Raw genomic sequence first — 20,790 nt, 5'->3', positions numbered from 1 at the left:
CACAGAGCCACTACACACACACGCGTTTTTTTTTTTTTTAATGTGTAGGGAAAGACTTCCCACACCTCTCTTCTTAGTGTATTTGTGTCAGTTCTGTTTTTGAGTATTCACAGGTATAGGAATAAGGTACTTAAATGTCTAAAACGCCAACTTTCTTTGAGTTGGCTTCTGGACATTAACCTTTCCTCCTCCAAACAATATCTCATCTCCAATGTGTGTGCATGGTGGTGATGATTCACTTGTTGCATGGTGCTGGTGAAAACATTGAGGCTGCCAGTTCATTTATCTCCCTTCTTTGTGAGGAAAAGTCTCTTACTTATAGTTTAAAAATAGAGAAAAGCAATGTCAGTTTGCTGGTATGATTGTGCTGGTGGCAATTCATTACTAGGTCCAATGGTTTGTTCTTTGACTTACAGGTATGAGATCCTTACTCCTAATGCAATCCCGAAGGGGTTTATGGATGGCAAGCAGGCTTGTGAACGAATGGTAAGCATTTAGTAATATTTAGATGAAAATCATTTAACATTTGCAGCCAAAAGTATATTGTTTGGTGCTCTTCGTTGTAAATAATGGATTTGTCTCCCACTTAGATCAGAGCATTGGAGCTGGATCCCAACTTGTACAGAATTGGGCAGAGCAAGATTTTTTTCCGAGCTGGTGTCTTGGCACATTTAGAAGAAGAACGGGATCTGAAGATCACAGACATCATTATCTTCTTCCAAGCCGTCTGCAGAGGATACCTGGCTAGAAAGTGAGTGAATGAGTAACTTAAGTGGCCATCTAGAGTCTAAACTTAATCCTTTTAAAGTTCTAATACATACTTTCTTATAAGAAGACTTGTCTTAACCCAAAGAAGTGTGTTCATGGTAAATTGTACGATCTTCAGTAATAGTTGGTTTAGGTTTGACAAGCTGGTCAATTAACAGGTCAAATGTCTATTGACAAACTGTCAAGCCTAAACTCACACTTACTGAAGATCATGCGACTTAACATAGTTATATAGTCCAGCAAGAATGTCCTGACAGAGGTGGCAGCCTACTTTTTTTGACCTTGACTGCATTGTGGTGCCATTCTTCCTGCTTTTTTTTTTTTTTTAAGTATTTCATTTAATTGTTTACACATTTTTTGAGCTGAAATAACTTGGGTACGTTTTTATCTAGCTAAAGCTAAGCCTACTGTAGACGATAGTGTTTTACTCCTTTTTGTTACTATTACTATTCTAATATATTAATGTTTTAAAATATTTGACCAATATTTGGTCAGTTGACCAGTTTATTTTTGGACCAGTCAAATGCCCAGTCCTAAGCTGGTTATGTGATTAGTATGCAATTGTAATTTTATTTTCATTACCATTGAATGTCTTAACTATTGCTTGGGTGGTGGTGTATTGATGGCTTTAAAAATGCAATTATTTTTAGTAATACAATGGGCAGGGGCAGCAAAAACTCTTCTGCCCCACCAATATGTCTCAAACCTGTCCTGGAGGGCCATCTCTAGTATTCAAGGGAGAGTTCGGTCTTTGAAGCCGTTTGTGGGACTTTTAGCGCAGAGGGTCAGCCTATCACAAAGGCTCTTTGTAATGTGAATGCTGAACTCAGGTATTAACTTGATCTTTAGATGAGGAATGATCAGTTTAGAGTTCTGTTGCCCATAAATTGGGTTAGTCAGCTTGTTGTGCTTTAAAAGTGTTCCAGAGAGGATCACCTAACAACCACAAATACAAATCTACTTTATGCTTGGCCTTGCTGAGGGTGGAAAATGTTTTGTTTTTGCCTGTAGGGCCTTTGCAAAAAAACAGCAGCAGTTAAGTGCATTAAAAGTCCTGCAGAGGAATTGTGCAGCATATCTAAAACTAAGGCATTGGCAGTGGTGGAGAGTCTTCACAAAGGTTGGTTGTTTTCTGTCACTTTCTTTAACTTGTGTTAAGCAAGTAGCACACTACGCTACATGTTTTCTTCCATACACACAGCTCACTTTCTAATTCTATTGCAGGTGAAACCTCTTCTGCAGGTTACTCGACAGGAAGAAGAACTTCAGGCCAAGGATGAGGAGCTGCTGAAGGTGAAGGAAAAACAGACAAAAGTGGAGGCAGAACTTGAGGAGATGGAGAGAAAACATCAACAGGTTTGTTGTGCTAAAGATCAGTCTCTAATGGCCAGGTACTGACCCTAGATTCTTATGTGAAGAACTCCTTTTGAGATCTGTGGACAGAGGGCATTATACAGCAAGTGATTAACTTTACTATGTGAGACAAAAGCACTTGTTGATTTCACTCCTTTATCTATGGATCCAAACCTGACAAATCATCTTGTTTCAGAACAGAGGAGCAGGTATTTTGACAGACAACTTTTTTTTTTTTAACACAGAAAAAAGAATGGTGACAATAACACTTTAAATGTAATTTTCAGGCCGGGAAACTTTCTGTGGCACCAGTGTGAGGAAACATATTTGTGTAACTTTTTTGTGGTTGTTTCTAACTGAAACTGGATCAAAGTAATGATGAATGTAAGTGTGTCATATTGAGCAGAAATGTCATATGTCATACTGATGGGTGTTTGGTCCAGTCATTTAAAATCTTAATTGGTTATTGATTGGTGAAGACAAGAGTTCATACTGCAGAATCTACAAAGCAGGAAATAAAATTAATTTCAATCTAGGGAAAATAATCTGAAATCAGATAAGCTCAGTAATTTCAAGAGAACCAGAAGAAATAGTGGACATCAAATTAGACTTGAGCTTGCTCTTTGATACAATAGCAAAAAATGCAAAAGAGAATTTGGGTGGCCTAAGTGGATGAATCCTATCATAGAAGAGGAAGATGATAGTTCGTCTTCATATGGGCCGAAGACATCTCCCATGATGCTGAAGTGCCCAAAATAAGGAACGTGTGACTAATATATGGAGATATACTATCTCCTAGAACTGGAAGGGACCCTGAAAGGTCATTGAGTCCAACCTCCTGCCTTCACTAGCAGGACCAAGTACTGATTTTGCCCCAGATCCCTAAGTGGTCCCCTCTAGGATTGAACTCGCAACCCTGGGTTTAGCAGGTCAATGCTCAAACCACTGAGCTATCCCTCACCCCTAAGGTGGTGCATACAGTGTAAAAAGAAAGTGTTTTGGAAAAATGAGAAGAAATTCAGAGAGAAGCAAACAAATGACAAGAGTCTGGACAGACTGATTGCAGAAACTGTCAAAAGGACTAAATGTGGATAATTGGGCTAAACAGAGATTTAAGTCAAACAGTCTAAAAGTATTGAAAGGATGTAAATGCCAAGGAAGGAGAGCAATTGTTTAAGATGATGTAGGAGGGAATAACTATAAGTAATGAGTTGAAATTAAGAGTAAAGTCTGACTAACCTATTTTACTATCTTAGTTAGACATTTCTTCCTAGTAGACGAGATGTTGTCTCCTCAGGGGAGGTGTAGTGGGAAGCTCCATTACATGAATAACTAAAAACTGAACTGGACAAAGATTTAGAAAATACCCTCTAGGAAACAGTCTAGTGCTGTGAGGCAGAAGGTGGACCAGATAAAGAATAGGTCTTACGCTTTTAACTTCTGTGACTTATTGGAAAAGGGTACATGTTAGTTTTCAACTTCTGTAATTATCATGTCTTTAATCTCATGTGAGGCCTTTTGGCAACACGGTAGTAGAGATGCTTGAGGGTTCACTGTTCTGTAACATTTGCAGATTGTAGAAGAAAAGAACATTCTTGCAGAGCAGCTGCAGGCAGAGACAGAGCTGTTTGCTGAAGCTGAGGAGATGAGAGCCCGTCTGGCTGCCAAAAAACAAGAGTTAGAAGAAATTCTGCATGATCTGGAATCCAGGGTTGAGGAGGAAGAGGAAAGGAACCAAGTCTTTCAAAATGAAAAGAAAAAGATGCAGGCACATATTCAGGTACTCCTTTCAGTACACTGCAATTGGAAGGACATATGATAAGAGTGCTAAATAATGAGGGCTATATTGTCACCTCCAGTAACTTCGCCTGGAAGGAATGAAAGGAGTGGAGACAATCACTCCTTTGGGGCAAAGGTAGGGAGAGTGAAAAGCAATATCCTAGCATCTTGTACAAATTCTGTGGTCTTCATGGGTATGAATACTTGGTGAAAAAATGGAGAAAGGAGTAGGTAACGTTTGCAACATCATCCTTCTTGAAATAAGCATGGATTTTCCCTGAGTATATGTATGCAGACTCATAATTAAAAGGCTTTCTTGGGAGTTGCACTGAGTGCAGGTGGAAAGTTGATGGCAGCATGGCTCTTGAGGGAACTTTAATACCGTTTGAAGTGGGGTGGGTATTGGGAATATATTGCACAGGGCTTAGGTGCTTCCCTGGGGGAACTAAGATCCATGTGATTTCCTCAGAGATGGAAGTGAAATGTTTCATGCTAGTTCATGACCATAATGAAATCCATTCACTAGGCCTTACCAAAGCATGCAAAGACTGTTTTGTCCACTCCAAGTTGCTCAGATTTTCTTTTGCACTCTCATGGCTGCATCTTGATGTGGGTTAGGTCTTCTGTTTCAGACTTGAGTTGGGGGAGGGGGACTTCCAAAAAAGTCTCAGGTGTAAAGGATCACGCAACCATCTGAAAGCCAGAAAGTGCTCCTAAAAATCTTTCACATTCTTCCAGAAGAACTCAGGTGGTGTTCCAAGTTTTGTGGGAGAAACTGATTGAGAAACAACTGTAAATGAATGGAAAATAGTACGATGTTACTATGGCTGCAACTGAAGTGTTGAAAAGTGCTGTTAATATCAGCTCACTTACATATATATCTAGATGGCCAAACCAGTCTCAGAAACCCTCTTAGGGATCTAGATCCTTTATGATCTCCAGCAAGCTTCTTTCACTGGATCCCTCTCCTCATCCTCCTCCTACACTCAAACTTAGATTTAAATGTCTGTGAAGTGGCTCTCTGGGGAAGCTTTGATATAAATAAAGCTTAATATGATGGGGGGCCGTAAAAGGAAATTAAATGTGAAAAAACCAGTCCCATTTCACAGACCAATTGGCTTGCATTCCTTCTGGGAGCCATATACTCTGCCCCACTGAGTGTACATCTGTTAAAGTTAATATACCATACAGCAGTACCAAATGTGTGCAACATGGCTGTGTTAGCTGCTTTGGATAGCATACACTTGAACTTCCTGACTTGTCGTATAATTGAGATTTATAAGCACAACTTTGCACTTAGGGTAGTGTATCAGATCATGACTATCTAGTATAAAGTTGCTTTATACTAGGTTAAGGCTCTTACAATTGAAGCCACTTTTCATTGTTAGTGCTTTACTCTGGAAAGCAGTGGGGGCCTTTTAAGAAATAGCGAGGAGTGTTGTGCTTATGTTGACTTGGAACAGATGGGAAATATGGAAAACATGAAAACAAGCAATTGTGCTTTCTTTCTTAGGACCTAGAAGAGCAACTTGATGAGGAAGAAGGAGCTCGACAGAAGTTGCAGCTTGAAAAGGTAACTGCTGAAGCTAAAATCAAGAAGATGGAAGAAGAGATCCTACTTCTGGAGGACCAAAATTCCAAATTTTTGAAGGTGAGAAACCTGTATATGATGTAAGTAAAACCTCTCATGTTAGACGAAGATGTGGGAGGTGGCAGCTTTCAGTGGACACTTCAGGCTTTCTGGCAGTGTCAACATGTTTTTCAATGTATTCTCAATCGTTCCAAGACTGTCCTTGTACTGTGATCTTATTGGGGGGGCAGGCCTGAGCTGCTTCCTACAGCTGAAATACAAAATGCAAAGTTTTTAGTAAGAATCTTTGGGAGTATTTATCACACTTAGTCTCATACAGTGTTCAATAGCAAATACAATATATATTCTTAGGCCTAAGTTGTCGACAATGGCTAAGGATTTGGAGTGCCCCAGTTTTTGAGTACCCAACTTGAGGTACCTTTATGGGGGCTCCACTTTCAAGTGGTTTGTTTTCAGTGCTTTCAGAAAAGTGTTGAGTAGACACTATCTAAAAATTATATCTCAGGTGTGGCATCCCAAATACCGATCACTGTTAAATGAGGGCTTTTGTTATTTGGCAACTAGTCAAACTAAGCAGTAATGCCAACTTGCAGCCAGTTGACATAAAGCTTGTACTAAGGTATAACATTTCTGTACAGAATTCCTACAGTCACACTCTATTGGTGCCTCAGGGTATTTTATATACTCTAACAGTCATTCTTTTTATCAACTAGGAAAAGAAACTAACGGAGGATAGAATTGCTGAATGCACCTCTCAGCTGGCTGAAGAAGAAGAGAAGGCCAAAAACTTGGCCAAACTCAAGAACAAACAGGAAATGATGATCACTGATTTGGAAGGTTAGAGATCTTTTTGAATATGCCTTCTAACAACTTGGCATGTATGATAGAAAGTAATAGGTCACTTAAAGTAAATGTGAGTACAGTAGAACCCCTGTTTTATGAACTAATTAGGGATTGAGTCATTCATAAAGTTGAACATCTCAGAATTAGAGTGGATACAGTGCAGAAGTTGTACAGCATACTTCATGTTTCTCTTGTCTTTCAAACTGCTGCAAATTGATTTCTAGTGTATTGAAGGGTTTGGAATGTGAATTAATGTTGACTTGTTCTTCTTCAACACCACTTTGTGTGTGTGTGTGTGTGTGTGTGTGTGTTCCCCTCCTCACCCCCCCAGTGGGAAACAATGGTTTGTATAACTTGGTCAGTTGTAAGATTAGTCTTTTGTAAAATGGAGGTGCTGTGTTCACTAGTCTCAAGTATGACAAATGTCAGAGATGTGCCAAAATGTGCATTTTTTTGTGAGGGCTTGTATACCTCAGTAGCTGCTATTTATTGTCCATGCAGCCCTTCTTTAGCTATGTGTTCCACTTGCATCAGACTTCTTCTATTTTGGCATAGCATTTGGCCATACCAATTTTGGTGTCACATATGGCCACACTAACCTATTGCTGGTCTTTGCTATTAGTTCTTCGCTTTTGGAAACCCATTTAATTTACAAACACTACTTTAAAAATTCAAGGCGCTAGATGCATCTTTTTAGTAATAGCAAAAGGTGTTTGCCTTTTTCCAGATGGTAATCACAATTTCATATGATAAAAACAGTCAAATGACATTTTTCTAAAATAATGTTTAGGATTGTCAAGTGATTAAAAAAATTAATCACTATTAATCACACTGTCAATACTACAGTGTTTTTTACATTTTTCAAACATATTGATTTCAGTTACAACACAGAATACAGTGTACAGTGCTCACTTTATTTTTGATTATAAGTATTTGCACTGTAAAAAAACAAATAGTGTTTTTCAATTCACCTAATACAAGTACTATAGTGCAATCTCTTTATCATGAAAATTGAACTTACAAATGTAGACTCATGCAAAAAAGCCTGTATTCAAAAATAAAACTATATAAAATTGTAGAGGCTGCAAGTCTACTCAGTCCTACTTCTTCTTTAGCCAGTTGTTCAGACAAACAAGTTTGTTTACATTTGCAGGAAACAATGCTGCCCGCTTCTTGTTTACAGTGTCACCTGAAAGTGAGAACAGGCATTTGCATGGCACTGTTGTAGCTGGCATTGCAAGATATTTATGTGCCAGATGCACTAAAGATTCGTATGTCCCTTCATGCTTCAGTTACTATTCCAGGGGACGTGCATCCATGCTGATGATGGGTTCTGCTTGATAACAGTCCAAAGCAGTGTGGGCCAACGCATGTTCATTTTAATCATCTGAGTCAGATGCCACCAGCAGAAGATTGATTTTTCTGTTTTGGTGGTTTGGGTTCTGCAGTTTCCACACTGGTGGTTTGGGTTCTGTATTTTATGCATTGGAGTGTTGCCCTTTTAAGACTTCTGAAAGTATTCTACACACCTTGTCCCTCTCAGATTTTGGAAGGCACTTCAGATTCTTAAACCTTGGATTAAGTGCTGTAGCTATCTTCAGAAATCTCACATTGGTACCTTCTTTGTGATTTGTGAAATCGGCAATGAAAGTGTTCTTAAAATGAACATGTGTTGGGTTATCATCCGAGACTGCCATAACATGAAATATATGGTTGAATGCATGTACAACAGCAAGGGACATACAATTCTCTCCAAGGAGTTCAGTCACAAATTTAATTAATGCATTATTTTTTAACGAGCATCATAAGCATGTCCTCTGGAATGATGGCTGAAGCATGAAGGGGCATACGAATGTTTAGCATGTCTGGAACGTAAATACCTTGCAATACCAGCTACAAAAGTGCCATGCAAATACCTGTTCTCACTTTCTAGTGACATTGTAAAGAGGAAGAGGGCAGCATTATCTCCTGTAAATGTAAACAATCTTGTTTGTCTTAGCAATTGGCTGAACAAGAAGTAGGACTGAGTGACCTGTAGCTCAAAGTTTACATTGTTTTGTTTTTGAGTGCAGTTATGTAACAACAAAAAATCTACATTTGTAAATTGCACGTAGTGCAATCTTTGTCATGACAGTGGTTATATGAGGTGAATTGAAAAATAAAATTTTTGTTGTTTTTAGTGCAAATATTGTAATAAGTACACACTTCAATTTCAGTTACACACAACCTACAATATATATGAAAATTTAGAAAAACGTCCAAAATATTTAATAAATTTCAGTTGGTATTCTATTGTTTAACAGTGCAATTAATCACGATTTATTTTTTTGAGCTAATCCCACGAGTTACCTGCAATTGACAGCCGTAGTAATGTTATAGGCTCACTATGTATTTGTTGTTCTGACTAGCAGAAATCATTCATGAATAACTAATTCTAAATAACGTTTTTTTGCTTGTCTTGATGCTCTGTTTATCTGAAATGGTTCCCCATCTGCTCTTAACTATTGTTTCATATCATGGTTTTTATAAGAAATACCATAAAATGTTTTCTAAGCAGCCACTTGCTAAGTAAACTTTGTGTAATCTTCTCTTAGAGTTGATTTTACAGCCAGAACCATTTTGTGTTATGTCTGGTTATTGTGCAACTCCGACTTGGCACTTTAATGTGCAATATTTAAAATTTGTGTTGCTCTCTGCCCCCTAATTTTGAAATAATTTCTCATCTTCTGTACTATGGGCAGTTTTGCTTCATATTTTACAACTGACTTGAGTATGGAAGAATTGAAACATTTGAATCTTCTCCAGTTGACCAAAAATGGAACTAATATGGGTAGCAGCTGACTTTTGTGTACCAGTTTTGAGATACTCAGAGGCCTTAGAATGGACGTAAGTGGACTAGTTACTCACTGGAAAAGGAATGCTTGTTTAAACATCTGAGTAAATCAGCTTTGGCCATTTGCCTCAACAAACTGGTGGGTATTAGGGTGCACCGTGAGGACCATTTTTTAAAATGGAAAGCTAAAGTTGATATGCAGTATGCCGTCTTGCCCTCCTTGCCCAAGGAAAGTATAAATATTTCCTCTCAAATAGCTTCAGTACAAATCGCCTACAGTCTATATTTTATTAGAGCAATACTGCAGATAATTTAAGGCTCATATAATTCAGATGACTCATTTAGGTTCCCTAATCACAAAATGGGTGTCACTTCAACACTTCAGCCCGAGTCCATTTCCGTTATTTTTAATATAATGATTGAATCCTCTTGTAGCACAGACCTTGGAGTTCTCCTTCTCATCTAAACCAATGAACAATTTGGTTTAAGGATTTTGGTATCCTCCAAGGAGGACTTCTTAGGCTGATTCTTGCTTCTCAAGAGTGTCCTCAAGTCACTTTCCTACAGCTGACTTCAAGACCCTATCCTGAATGCAGTACAGCATGAAATCAGAGCCTGAGAACCTTTTTCTAAGTATAAAATCCCTAGTCACCATGCTTCTTGCCACAGAGGTTTGTAAGCTGCTGCACTCAGTACATTCTACTCATGCTGTGACCTCTTCAGACCTATGTCATTGGGCCAGACAGTGGGGTGGAGGAGGGTCTGATGGAACCAACCCACTCAGCTGGCAGCAGTATAAGGAGAGAGCTATCATGCAAAGAAGGATGGCATAGAATGAGGGGGATAAGGACTTTAAGCTCTGTAAGGAAAGGGATTTCTCAGTCTCTCTGAACTGTGTCCCATCTCCTGAGATACTCAAGTGAATTAAACAAATCTTCCTGGAAGCCCAGGCATGAAAACTCAAGACTCCTTCTAAGATATTTCTGAAGCTGTCTCCAGAGGTTTCATATTACTCTGGATCTGTCACTTCAACGTAACAACTTGCTATAGCAATCACTCCCTCCCCAGGAAATAACTCTGTGATTCAGGTAATTGCCAGATCTGCCCTGGGCTCCACTGCTTCCTTTTGTTGTTCCATAACTTGTCTGGAAGTGAAATATTTCCTCTGACTTGGAACTAAAATGTTGTCCTTTGGAAACTGCTAAATTGGTGTTCTAGCGGGATTGGTATTCTTACCAAAAATGCCTTTCATCAATGAAGTTCACTATTTCCTGAGAATTTTTGAACTTCAATGATCTTCCCTTATTCCTGGAGGAGATCCTTCATTGCAGAAAGATCATAGAGACTGCTTGCTCATCTCCTGATAGTAAACCTGTCTTCTCAAGACTGCCTGGAAAATTATATAGACTATCAAATGGCTTTACTGACATAGGGCATCTGTCCCTTCATGTGGGTTCAGTCATACCCTGCCCCAAGAAAAACCATTCTTTGTGAAATTCTGTGTCTCACCAGAGGGACCCCCTTAAGTGGGCAAAAGTGAAACATTTATGAGGGTGGGAGGAGTGTGAGGGGGGTGGGGATTACCTCAGTGCAGCTCATCTTTCTGCAGCAGGACAAAGTAATAAGATGTCTTGGTAGTGACTTGGGGACAGCACCTGAGACTTTGAGGACTGGTAGTCAGTCATGAGAGAGAGAGAGTGCGTCTTTGACCAGTGCAAGTGCTACTCATCTGGATGCATAGACCGCCACAAAGCAAGGCAGAGTCGTCTTCATTGGAGATAGCCTTCAAATGCTCAATCTGATCTTACGGTTTCACCTAACATCTTGAAAAGCAGTCTTATTAGTCCTGATTCAATGTTACCCTGCTACCATCTGCTTCTGGAGGCAGAATAGCACTCTGGGAGCAGGGAGGTGTGGAAGGGAAGAATTTCAGACTTTTATTTGTACCTTTTTGAAAGACTCCCCTTGAGGCCCTTGGGGAGAAGACCTGTATTCCATAGTGAGAATTCCACACAAGTTAGCTCAGGGAGCGTCCAAGGAATGGCACTTCTCACAAATGCTGTCAGAGTAGCCTTCTGCAAGGTAATAACAAACCTTATCAAGACGTTTGAGTTCATGTATTGAAACCAACGAGGAGGTACTTAAGCTCCTAAACTTTTCTTCTCTGCCCATCTGAACAGGAGGATTTTGTCTTGAGCCTTGCACATCAGACAGGGCTGGTGGGTCAGCAAATCCAAATGCCCCATGAGAAATAATTCCTGAAAGAGAGGATTATTCCCACCTGACACTAGTTTGTGTGGTATGCCAACTGGGGAATTGTCCGTCCCACAGAAAAGCAGCATTACCAGTTCTGCAGCAAGTACCCAAAGCAGGAAGCTCCAGCTCATGATGACCACCATATGGTGGGAGTCCCACCTTACTGACAAGTTCCCCTGGCTTCAGAGAGCCCAGTGTGCAGATGTCTTGTCCTAGGGGAACTGACTTAACCTGCCTGTATGCCAGATCTTCTCTAACAGGGCTCAGTGATACACCCATGCCTCAACAAATCCAGACTCTTTGTCTGGTTTGTGACAGAACACTGTAAGAACTGGAGGGGTATCTCCTTTAAGGTAGCATAGACTACACTGCACTTTTGCAAAAGCACCTTCTTTGCGTATTACTGGGTTTGTTCAATTTTCACAGCATGGTTCAGGACAAGATCTCAACTAGAAGAGCAAATATTGTAGTTAACTCCTCTTGGAGAAAATCTAGGTTGGCCCACAGTTCCTTAATGGTCCAAACCTCGTTCCTCACTGCTTTAAGGGTGTTTGTGGATGGGAGGATAATGGCATCAACTCTACTAGTTTCTGCAGTAAAATTTTTTCAAAAGTCTCATTGATTCACGTGACATAAGTGCTTGCGAAAACTACTTCATATTTCTTAAAGCAGCATCATTCTCCAGTAGAGCTTTGGCCTAGTCTTCCAAAAGCAACACAAACCATCTTTTGACCCCCCTGTCATCAGTTGACCTTCATTTCCTGGATCTTAGATGCATTCTGTTGATCACTTTTTCCAGCAGGACTGTGGAAATTGCAGTCGTCTTGCATCTGACCCTGTTCCTGGTTTTCCATCAGGGCAAGGTTGTCCTTTTGTTATGACTTTGAGAAAGAAACGAAGTCCTTTTGCCCTTCCATTTAAATCATAGCCCTTCTCTTCTTCTGTCCTCCAATTGCAGGCTGGGAAAGAAAAGCTGTGGCATAAGTTAGACTTCAGAAGGGCTTTGAAATACTACCTGTTCAGAACAGAGCGACTTGGGATGTACACCCTATTCATTGTGTTCAAAGGACCTTAAAACATCTGGATATGCCATTGGAAAATGGATCAAAGCTTGCATTTAGGACGCATACAGAACAGTAGAGATCTCTTGACTAGCTATAATCAAAGCCCACCGCAATCCCCATATTGTCAGTAGAGAGGGAAGAAGCATCAACAGTGGATAAGCCCTGTGTATGTAGCACTCTCCATACATTCACTTAAGTAAATGTAGGCTAAACACGCAGGTTCTGGCTTCTCTCTTTGGAGTAGTAGTACTTCTGTCAGAGAGCTTTCTCTGGAAATACAAAAAAGGGAGAAAATCTTTCCTCCCCACCCCCAACAGGTGACTGATTACTAGGACCCTGGGGTATATGTCCTCTTTTGTCCCTTAAAGTGTTTCCTGGAGTCCTGCCATCAGAGACCAGACAATCTGTTGCAGATATTGCAAAAGGACAAATTTTAATCATACTTGCCTGAAAGCTTGACAGATGCTGCTAACCAAGAAGGAATGAAACTGGAAATGGAGAGGCACTAAAATCCTTCCATCTGATTGTTCCAGAGAAGGAGAAACCCAGGCCACATCTAGACTACGCGCCATGGCGCGTTAAAATCGATTGCTCGGGGATCGATATATTGCGTCTAATCTAGACGGGATATATCGATCCCTGAGCGTGCTTATATCGATTCCAGAACTCCACCAACCCCAACGGAGTTCCGGAATCGACATGGCGAGCCGCGGACATCGATCCCGCGCGGTGAGGACGGGTGAGTAAATTGATTTTAGATATTCGACTTCAGCTACGTTATTCACGTAGCTGAAATTGCGTATCTAAAATCGATTTTACCCTGTAGTGTAGACCAGCCCCCAGGTGCTCTGCTGTCTTGACCTAGTTATGCAAAGCAGACTTTCAAGAAAAGAGGATTAAAACGATCCCCCTACTGATATTAAAAGAATTAGTAGTTGATCATTCAGTTGTCCACAACCAATAAAATTGCTATCTGCAGACTTTTTGCCATCCTTTTTTATACAATATACTGAAAGAGCTATATTGAGTATGTTCTCATCCTTCTAAAGAGCGTTTGAAAAAGGAAGAGAAGACCCGTCAAGAACTGGAAAAAGCTAAAAGAAAACTTGATGGAGAAACAACAGACCTTCAGGACCAAATAGCTGAGCTGCAAGCCCAGATTGAAGAGCTAAAGATCCAACTAGCCAAGAAAGAAGAGGAGCTGCAGGCTGCTCTTGCCAGGTAAGAGACTGGTGGTTTGTGGTTAGATAAAATCAATGGGATTTTCATTTCAGATTTATTTTTAATCCATTTTCAAGATTAGACTGCCAGAGTAGTGTAAAGGAGCTTTGGCATAAATGAGAATCTAGCCATATCAGTATGTTCCTTTTTGTAGTAAAAAGAGGTTTTGCGTTTGTATGCTAGGATTACTCTGCAAAAGAGCTTTTAACTTACCAACCCACTTCACCTTAAAAGGACTGCAGTTGGCATATTACAATTCAGCATCAAGAGAGCAAGACCACTTAATCATAAGTCAGTCAATGGCTTTGCCACTCCTCAAGAAATATTCAAGAATTTGCATTTTCTCTCTGACACCAACCACATAAAATTCTGCACAGTAAGAAATTGGGCTGGGAGAGTGTGTGTGTGTGTGTGTGAGAGAGAGAGAGCTATGTTAATAAGCCTTGGTTTGGGGGTGGCTGACTACATTTTAAACTTAATATCTGGTTATTGATATGGGTTTGGCAGCACCAAAATGTACTACAGTTACTTTATTTTTAACTGGTTGTTTTACACCAAACAATCTGTTAAAACAATTGATCTACTTGGGCAGCTCTGCCGATTTTTTCCGTTCAGTTGCCTGTGATATTAAATGTGCCAGAAGAGCTGGTAATAGAACTGCTCTTTCACCTTCCTGGCTGTTGGGCCTTTAAAATCAGCTCTGTGCTGGGTCTCCCCACTCTGGTCACTATTTTAAAATAATCTTGCTGCTGTACTTTGGTTTCTTACCAAAAATCCACAACTTAGTCACACTATTAAAAAATATAACGTGCAACAGAGACACGACTGCAAAAGACATGTCAGTTTTCATGACTCATGATTTAGAAGTCTTAGTATACCGATGAGAGAGATGAATTTTGGGGAGAATTTAATACAGGTGTTAGAGAATTGGAAGACTGGAAGTAAGACAACTTTAATGCCCAACATCCCTAAGTGTCTCTTAATAACTGAGGTACTAGTTTCAATACGCTAAAAATGTACGTTTGTTTAAAGGTGCATTTTGATTGTTGATGTTTTAAGTAAAATCTGTTTCTGTTCCAGTAACTCAGATTCCGTTACGTGAACTGGTAGTGAATAAGTCTTATTCCATCTTTAATATCCGATCTTATTCTTGCCCATTCCTTATCCTGTGTCCATATTTAACAGAGGTGATGAAGAAGCAGTTCAGAAGAACAATGCACTGAAACTAATACGAGAGTTGCAAGCTCAGATTGCAGAACTCCAGGAGGACCTTGAATCTGAGAAGGCATCACGCAACAAGGCTGAAAAGCAGAAGAGAGACCTAAGCGAGGAGCTGGAGGCACTGAAGACTGAGCTGGAAGACACCTTGGATACCACTGCAGCACAGCAAGAATTGAGGTGGGGTGACCAGCACATTTAAAAAGATACAGTTTAAAGTCCAGGTTTAATTTAAAGAGAAAACAGTTATTTCATAAAGATGTTTCATGTAACCTTAGTTTGAAATTAATTTCAGTAAAGATTTTTGGCTTTAATAACTTCCCCATATAGCTCTTTCCAACTGACAATTGCAAAGTATTTTACCAAAACTAATGAATTACACCTCAGTACCTTTTTGAGGAAGGAAAATTATTAATTGCAAAAAAATACAGATGGGGAAACTGAGAGGTGAAGTGACTTGCCGAGGTCCTACAGTGAGCGAGGTAGAGTTGGGAATAAAATCCAGGTCTACCAACTATAGATCATTTAATTGTGAGCCGTCCCTCCCACCCCATCCCAGGTGTGGACTGTGAACACTGCTGTATTCTGCTGCTTTTGAAACCACTGTAACGCTTAAGGTAGACAGCAAGAGACAAAAGTTCAAAAAGAAAATTTGCTTAAATGAGGAATAAACTAGACTGTAAAATGCTGAGCTTTAATAATCTAGAGTAGAACATCAGAGTTATGAACACCAGAGTTGCAAACTGACCAGTCAACTACACACGTCATTTGGAACTGAAAGAACACAATTAGATAGCAGCAGAGACCAAAAAAAGCAAATATAAACTACTAAAAAAAAATGAAAGCAGCATTTTTCTTCTGCATATAAAGTTTCAAAGCTGTTTTAAGTCTATGTTCAGTTGTAGACTTTTGAAAGAACAACCATAACATTTTGTTCAGAATTATGAACAACCGCCATTTCCGAGATGTTCGTAACTCTCAAGTTCTACTGTATTGTGATGCTTTCTCCAGGACAAAACGTGAGCAGGAAGTGGCTGAATTGAAGAAAGCTATTGAAGAAGAAACCAAGAACCATGAAGCTCAAATACAGGAAATCAGACAAAGACATGCTACTGCACTGGAGGAGCTCTCTGAACAACTTGAACAGGCCAAAAGGGTGAGTGGGAATTGCAAGCTACTTCATGTGATAACTGAAATTTTCTTGCTTTGGGATTGTATACACTTCTGTCAAATAACACTGCTAGTCTTGTCCCTTTGTCTCATACTTGCTCATGCAGCTAATAGATCTTCGCTGATTGTATATATATTTGCTACAAAATGACCAAGAAGCTAGAATTCTAGCTCAAATACCAGCCTGTTACTATTCAACACTCCCAGGATCCATCTCCCTGACAGACTTTGAAGTGATGCATCTAGAGACAAAGTATTGTACCAGGTGGTATTAGCTGGTACAGCAGTCTGCAAGCTCATTTGATGAGAAGCACTTCTCAGAATGTGTAGATTGCAGAATGTTTCCAGAGAAAGTGGTGATAATTTGGGGCTCATACAAAAAAATTCATATTAGCTAAATCAAGGTATTGTAAATGCTTCTGCATTCAGTTCTGACAATGTACTTGAGTTGTGACTCAAATGACCCTGTTGTTCTAGTTCTGGGTTTCTTTTCAATACACACTGCCAAATTGTGCAGTGGTGTTTGTGACTTTTATGACAATATTCTGCAATGTTGTTGAATCAGGTAAGTATGTTATGAGTTCATTGTATGTATTCAAGTATTTGATATGGGATTTTATGTAACTTTTTTTTAAGGGGAAGGCATGGCTAATATAAAGCCTAGGACAGTATTATGCTTCAAATAACAGTTTGAAACAATGGGCTAGACAAAGAAATAAGGGAGTTTCCTGACCTACCTCTGCTCCATCCTTTTGAAGGTGTCTTGAGCATTGTCTGACTGATTACCTATTTATGGTGGCTTCAAATACTCAAATGGGTTAAAGGAGTGACTCTAAGAGCCATGAGTGGGCTGGTTCTTAGCTAAAGCTGTGTTGAACTTGTGACCAGAGGAAGAACCCTGAATGGGGTTTGGTGGACTAAAAAAAAAACCCAACCAGAGCCGTTGCTGGAGTGAGGGGGTGATCTCTGGTAATCTTATTATCATGCATGTAGGTTCTGTTATTAGTTTAGTAGTATGTTTTCTCTAACACTTTTACATTAAGAATAAATGAGTTTGCTTAAGAGCTGTGTGGTAGCTTAAGTGGCAATTACACAGAGAAAAGAAGCAGTGCAGGCCTGCTTAAGCGGTCTGTCTTTGCTAGGGATGTCACGGTATAGTCCGGGAACTGGTCAGAAGGGGGAGGGATTTAGATTTCCACCCAAGAGAGGTAACAACTAGGAGCCAGAAGTCTGGACTGGGTGCCGTTGCTGGGCCATACACAGGGAATACAGGTGCAGTTACCTTGAACTGTGACCATTTTTATGATAGCTGTCACCCTAGCAGCCAGGATGAGGACTCACTCTTGTTAATTACATTTGCATAACAATGTCTTCTAGTAGCAGCTACAGTATCTTGTTCAAAAGTGAAATTGTTCCAAATGCTGCCAAGTCTAGTACGCCGAAGTCTGTTTAACTACAGTCATAATTCACTAATTCCTTTGCAAATAATTAACATTACTATGTTTTTTTTCTATGTTAAACATAGGGAATACTGCAGCAATTTCTCTTTGGAAAGGCAAAATTCTTGCGAGTGGGAACTACAGGATTAAGTAATGTGGTGGAAATGTAGTTTATTCACCTGAACAACTTTAATGCTTAATATACTTTGTTAATTTAAAACTCTTTTTGGATAAGCAAATATCAAGGATGGGAAAATACCTGCAGTCTTACCCAAGGGTCCTGTGCTGATGTGTGAAGCTGCTAACACTCGCATTGGGCTCAGTTGCCACTTGAGTTTTAAAATGTTTTTTGAGGTCAAATATTTTGTAGGAAAAGGCCTGACAGAGAATAATGTGAAGTGCTGTATTTAGTGATGCACTTTTATTTTGTGCTTTCCTAGTTCAAAGCAAATCTTGAAAAGAACAAGCAAGGCCTGGAGACTGACAACAAGGAACTAGCCTGTGAGGTGAAGGTATTGCAGCAGGTCAAAGCAGAGTCTGAGCACAAGAGGAAGAAGCTAGATGCTCAGGTACAGGAACTACATGCCAAAGTGTCAGAAGGAGAGAGGATTAGGGCAGAGCTGGCAGAAAAGGCTAACAAACTGCAGGTAAGATTGAAATTGGTCTCTTCTCTGGCATGTTCTTACAACCACAAAATCCCAACCTCTTAACTGGAAAACATAGATAAACTTTCAAAACACCCCATTGCATTTAGGCTTGCATCACCTGCTAAAATCAAAGGACTCTGCAAAAAACAAACCTTGCAATGACTGAGATCTGTGTATGGTATACGGTCAGTGTGAAATCTGAATCTACAAATAGACTCTCGAAATGATTCTGCTTAGTCACAGTGTAGTTTACAAAACTTTGAAACTGTGTGGTGGTGTTTTTTTAATTATTTATTTATTTATTTATTTTAAATCCAGACTTGGAATTTCTCCTAATAAAACTCCATTTATTTCTGTAAAATGGAAATAGATGAAAAATATGTAAAGCTTTTCTGCAAAGTACAAGAGAAGCTTATGTGAAAATCGGGCAAACAACCCAAGACAGTTTTTAAAATTGTTAGGCACTTTCTAAATATTAAAAATATATGGAACATTTTGCCAATATAAAACTTTCTTTATTCAGTTAATTACAGGTCTGAACTTTTTTTATTCATATTGTTGCTATCTGGGGTTGGTTACAAAATTAACAATATCATTAGCAGCTGGCCAATAAATCTCACACTTGCCATCTCTTGCACAGTGATTTATAAACAGATTAAGCTGCTGATTTAAATTTGCAAAAAGCTCCATCAAACAGTTGTTTTGCGCTGTATCTTAAAGGCCCCAGCCTTGATGTCTACTGAACAGCAAAAGAGTGAAGTCAAAAGCAGAAATGTCTGTGGTGAGAGTACGCAGTTACCAGGGTTTCAAGTCTGGCTCATCACAGCTATCAAATAGGGCAAAGGAAAGAGATGGTCTTTGAGAGAGAAGTTTCCAAGCAATTTACAGCTCTATATACAAAAGCTAGTGCCCTGAATTGCATTTGTAATTGTTTCAGAGCCAGTACAATGCAAGGGCTTTTATTTAGGTAAAACAACTTAAACTTTCTCAAAAGTGAGTGGCTCCATTTCATACTATCTGAAACTCCCAAGTAGGGTGCATTATGGTAGCACATCCGGGAAATAACAAGTGTTGACAGTTTCCAGGAATCTGCCTGGAAAGGTTGCAGCCTCTGGACCCTGCTGTCACTTGGGAATCCATGGACAGTGGTAGATCCCATAAGGTAGCCCTGTAATACCATTTAAAATACTAATCGCAATATTACCAAAAGTAATATGTGAATACAAAAGTGGTTATGGGTTTGTTCTCTCAACAGCAGTGGGATGTAAGCATGCATTTAAGAGATTTATTGTTTAAAGTCATAATTGACATTCAACTTAGAAATGTAAAATTTGGTTAAAATTATTACCTGGGGACATCTTTGTAGCTGGAGCAATCATTGCCTTAGCTTTCATGCTTGGTATATTTTGAGTGGTCTTGTCTTTTGCACTCACAGCTCTCAGCAGGGTACAGCTGCTACAGCAGGCCAGCTGCTTGTATTACCTTTAGATTGCTTGCTTTGCAGAATGAGCTGGACAATGTCTCAAGCCTCCTGGAGGAAGCAGAGAAGAAGGGCATAAAGTTTGCCAAAGATGCGGCAGGTCTGGAGTCTCAGCTTCAAGATACACAGGTGTGTTTTTCAGTTGTAGTAAGAACCCGGTTTTTAACACTGAACTTGTGTTCATCAGTAGAAACGTTGAGCTGTGCAACTGAAAACTCAGGATCTGTCTCCTCTTCCAGCACCACTCAGAGCTCACTCTAGAAGGCTTTGTGAGGAACCTAAGTATCCACATTTGCTTAGCTTTTTGAATTGGGTATGGCACTGATATCACTCTCTTTGTTTCCCCTCCCATCAATAACTTTCCCTGTGGGCCAGAAATCCTTGGTCTACACAAATAATCCCTGCACTGGCTCAGATGAGCCACTGTGCACTGAAACATGTACTATTTTGCTGACTGTTCATCTACATTGGGAGCTCTAGTTCAAAGGGAATTCTCCAGTTCAAAAGGAATTATTTTTGGGAAGTCCAATGGCCTGTGTTATGCCCGTGCTCAGATTAGATGATCAGAGATCCTTTCTGGCCTTTGAATATCTGGGAAAAAACATGGCAGACTAGAGTTGCTACTTACTAGATTTTGCCCTCTCAGTAAGGTTCACTTAGTGTTTTATGTTCTACCAAGGATGAGTCCATAAGCTTTACTAAGCCAGTACATAAAATGTTCATGTAAACCAGGTCCTTGGGCACCTGTAAGGCATAAAAGAGAGTGTCTTTCTCCTCCTCCCCCCCCAACCCCACCCCAATAACTTGAGATCTTAAAATTACCTAGCCCTAGTGTTTGTTTTGGGTTAATATACAAATAAACCATGAAAGGTTATGTACGTTCTTTACAGCCATTGTCAATAAAGAATTTTGTGTGCATTTAATTTCCCCTTGAATAAAGGAAAATGGGGAAAATATACGTAAAAATGTTAGCATTTAAATGATTGCAGTTAAACTTGAAATTTTGAGGTGAATTGGGGGAGGGGGCATAGTCAGCCCCTGACAATTTTGAAACTTAAATTTGGAATGTAACAAAACTTTGAAACATGCTGAAATCACAGGATTTTGTTGCCTTCTTTCCTGCCTCCC

At 39.7% G+C, this 20,790-nt stretch overlaps 1 protein-coding gene across 4 annotated transcripts in view; it reads left to right on the top strand.

Moving 5' to 3' along the window:
* MYH10 (myosin heavy chain 10) overlaps positions 1-20,790 on the top strand; it is a 141,504-nt gene that overhangs the window by 103,841 nt on the left and 16,873 nt on the right. For all 4 annotated transcript variants that reach the window (XM_032801673.2, XM_032801672.2, XM_032801670.2 and 1 more), the window contains 12 exons: positions 417-486; positions 591-751; positions 1,780-1,888; positions 1,993-2,124; positions 3,695-3,901; positions 5,414-5,551; positions 6,205-6,328; positions 13,537-13,708; positions 14,894-15,106; positions 15,938-16,082; positions 17,976-18,182; positions 19,687-19,791. In XM_032801673.2, the coding sequence (XP_032657564.1) occupies positions 417-486; positions 591-751; positions 1,780-1,888; positions 1,993-2,124; positions 3,695-3,901; positions 5,414-5,551; positions 6,205-6,328; positions 13,537-13,708; positions 14,894-15,106; positions 15,938-16,082; positions 17,976-18,182; positions 19,687-19,791 (1,783 nt within the window). The remainder of the gene's footprint in view (positions 1-416; positions 487-590; positions 752-1,779; positions 1,889-1,992; positions 2,125-3,694; positions 3,902-5,413; positions 5,552-6,204; positions 6,329-13,536; positions 13,709-14,893; positions 15,107-15,937; positions 16,083-17,975; positions 18,183-19,686; positions 19,792-20,790) is intronic.

The sequence above is a fragment of the Chelonoidis abingdonii genome, chromosome 13 (assembly GCF_003597395.2).
Source record: "Chelonoidis abingdonii isolate Lonesome George chromosome 13, CheloAbing_2.0, whole genome shotgun sequence".
NCBI classification, from domain to species: domain Eukaryota; kingdom Metazoa; phylum Chordata; order Testudines; family Testudinidae; genus Chelonoidis; species Chelonoidis abingdonii.
Note: the sequence above shows the minus strand (reverse complement) of the source record. Positions and strands in the feature narration are given on the sequence as shown.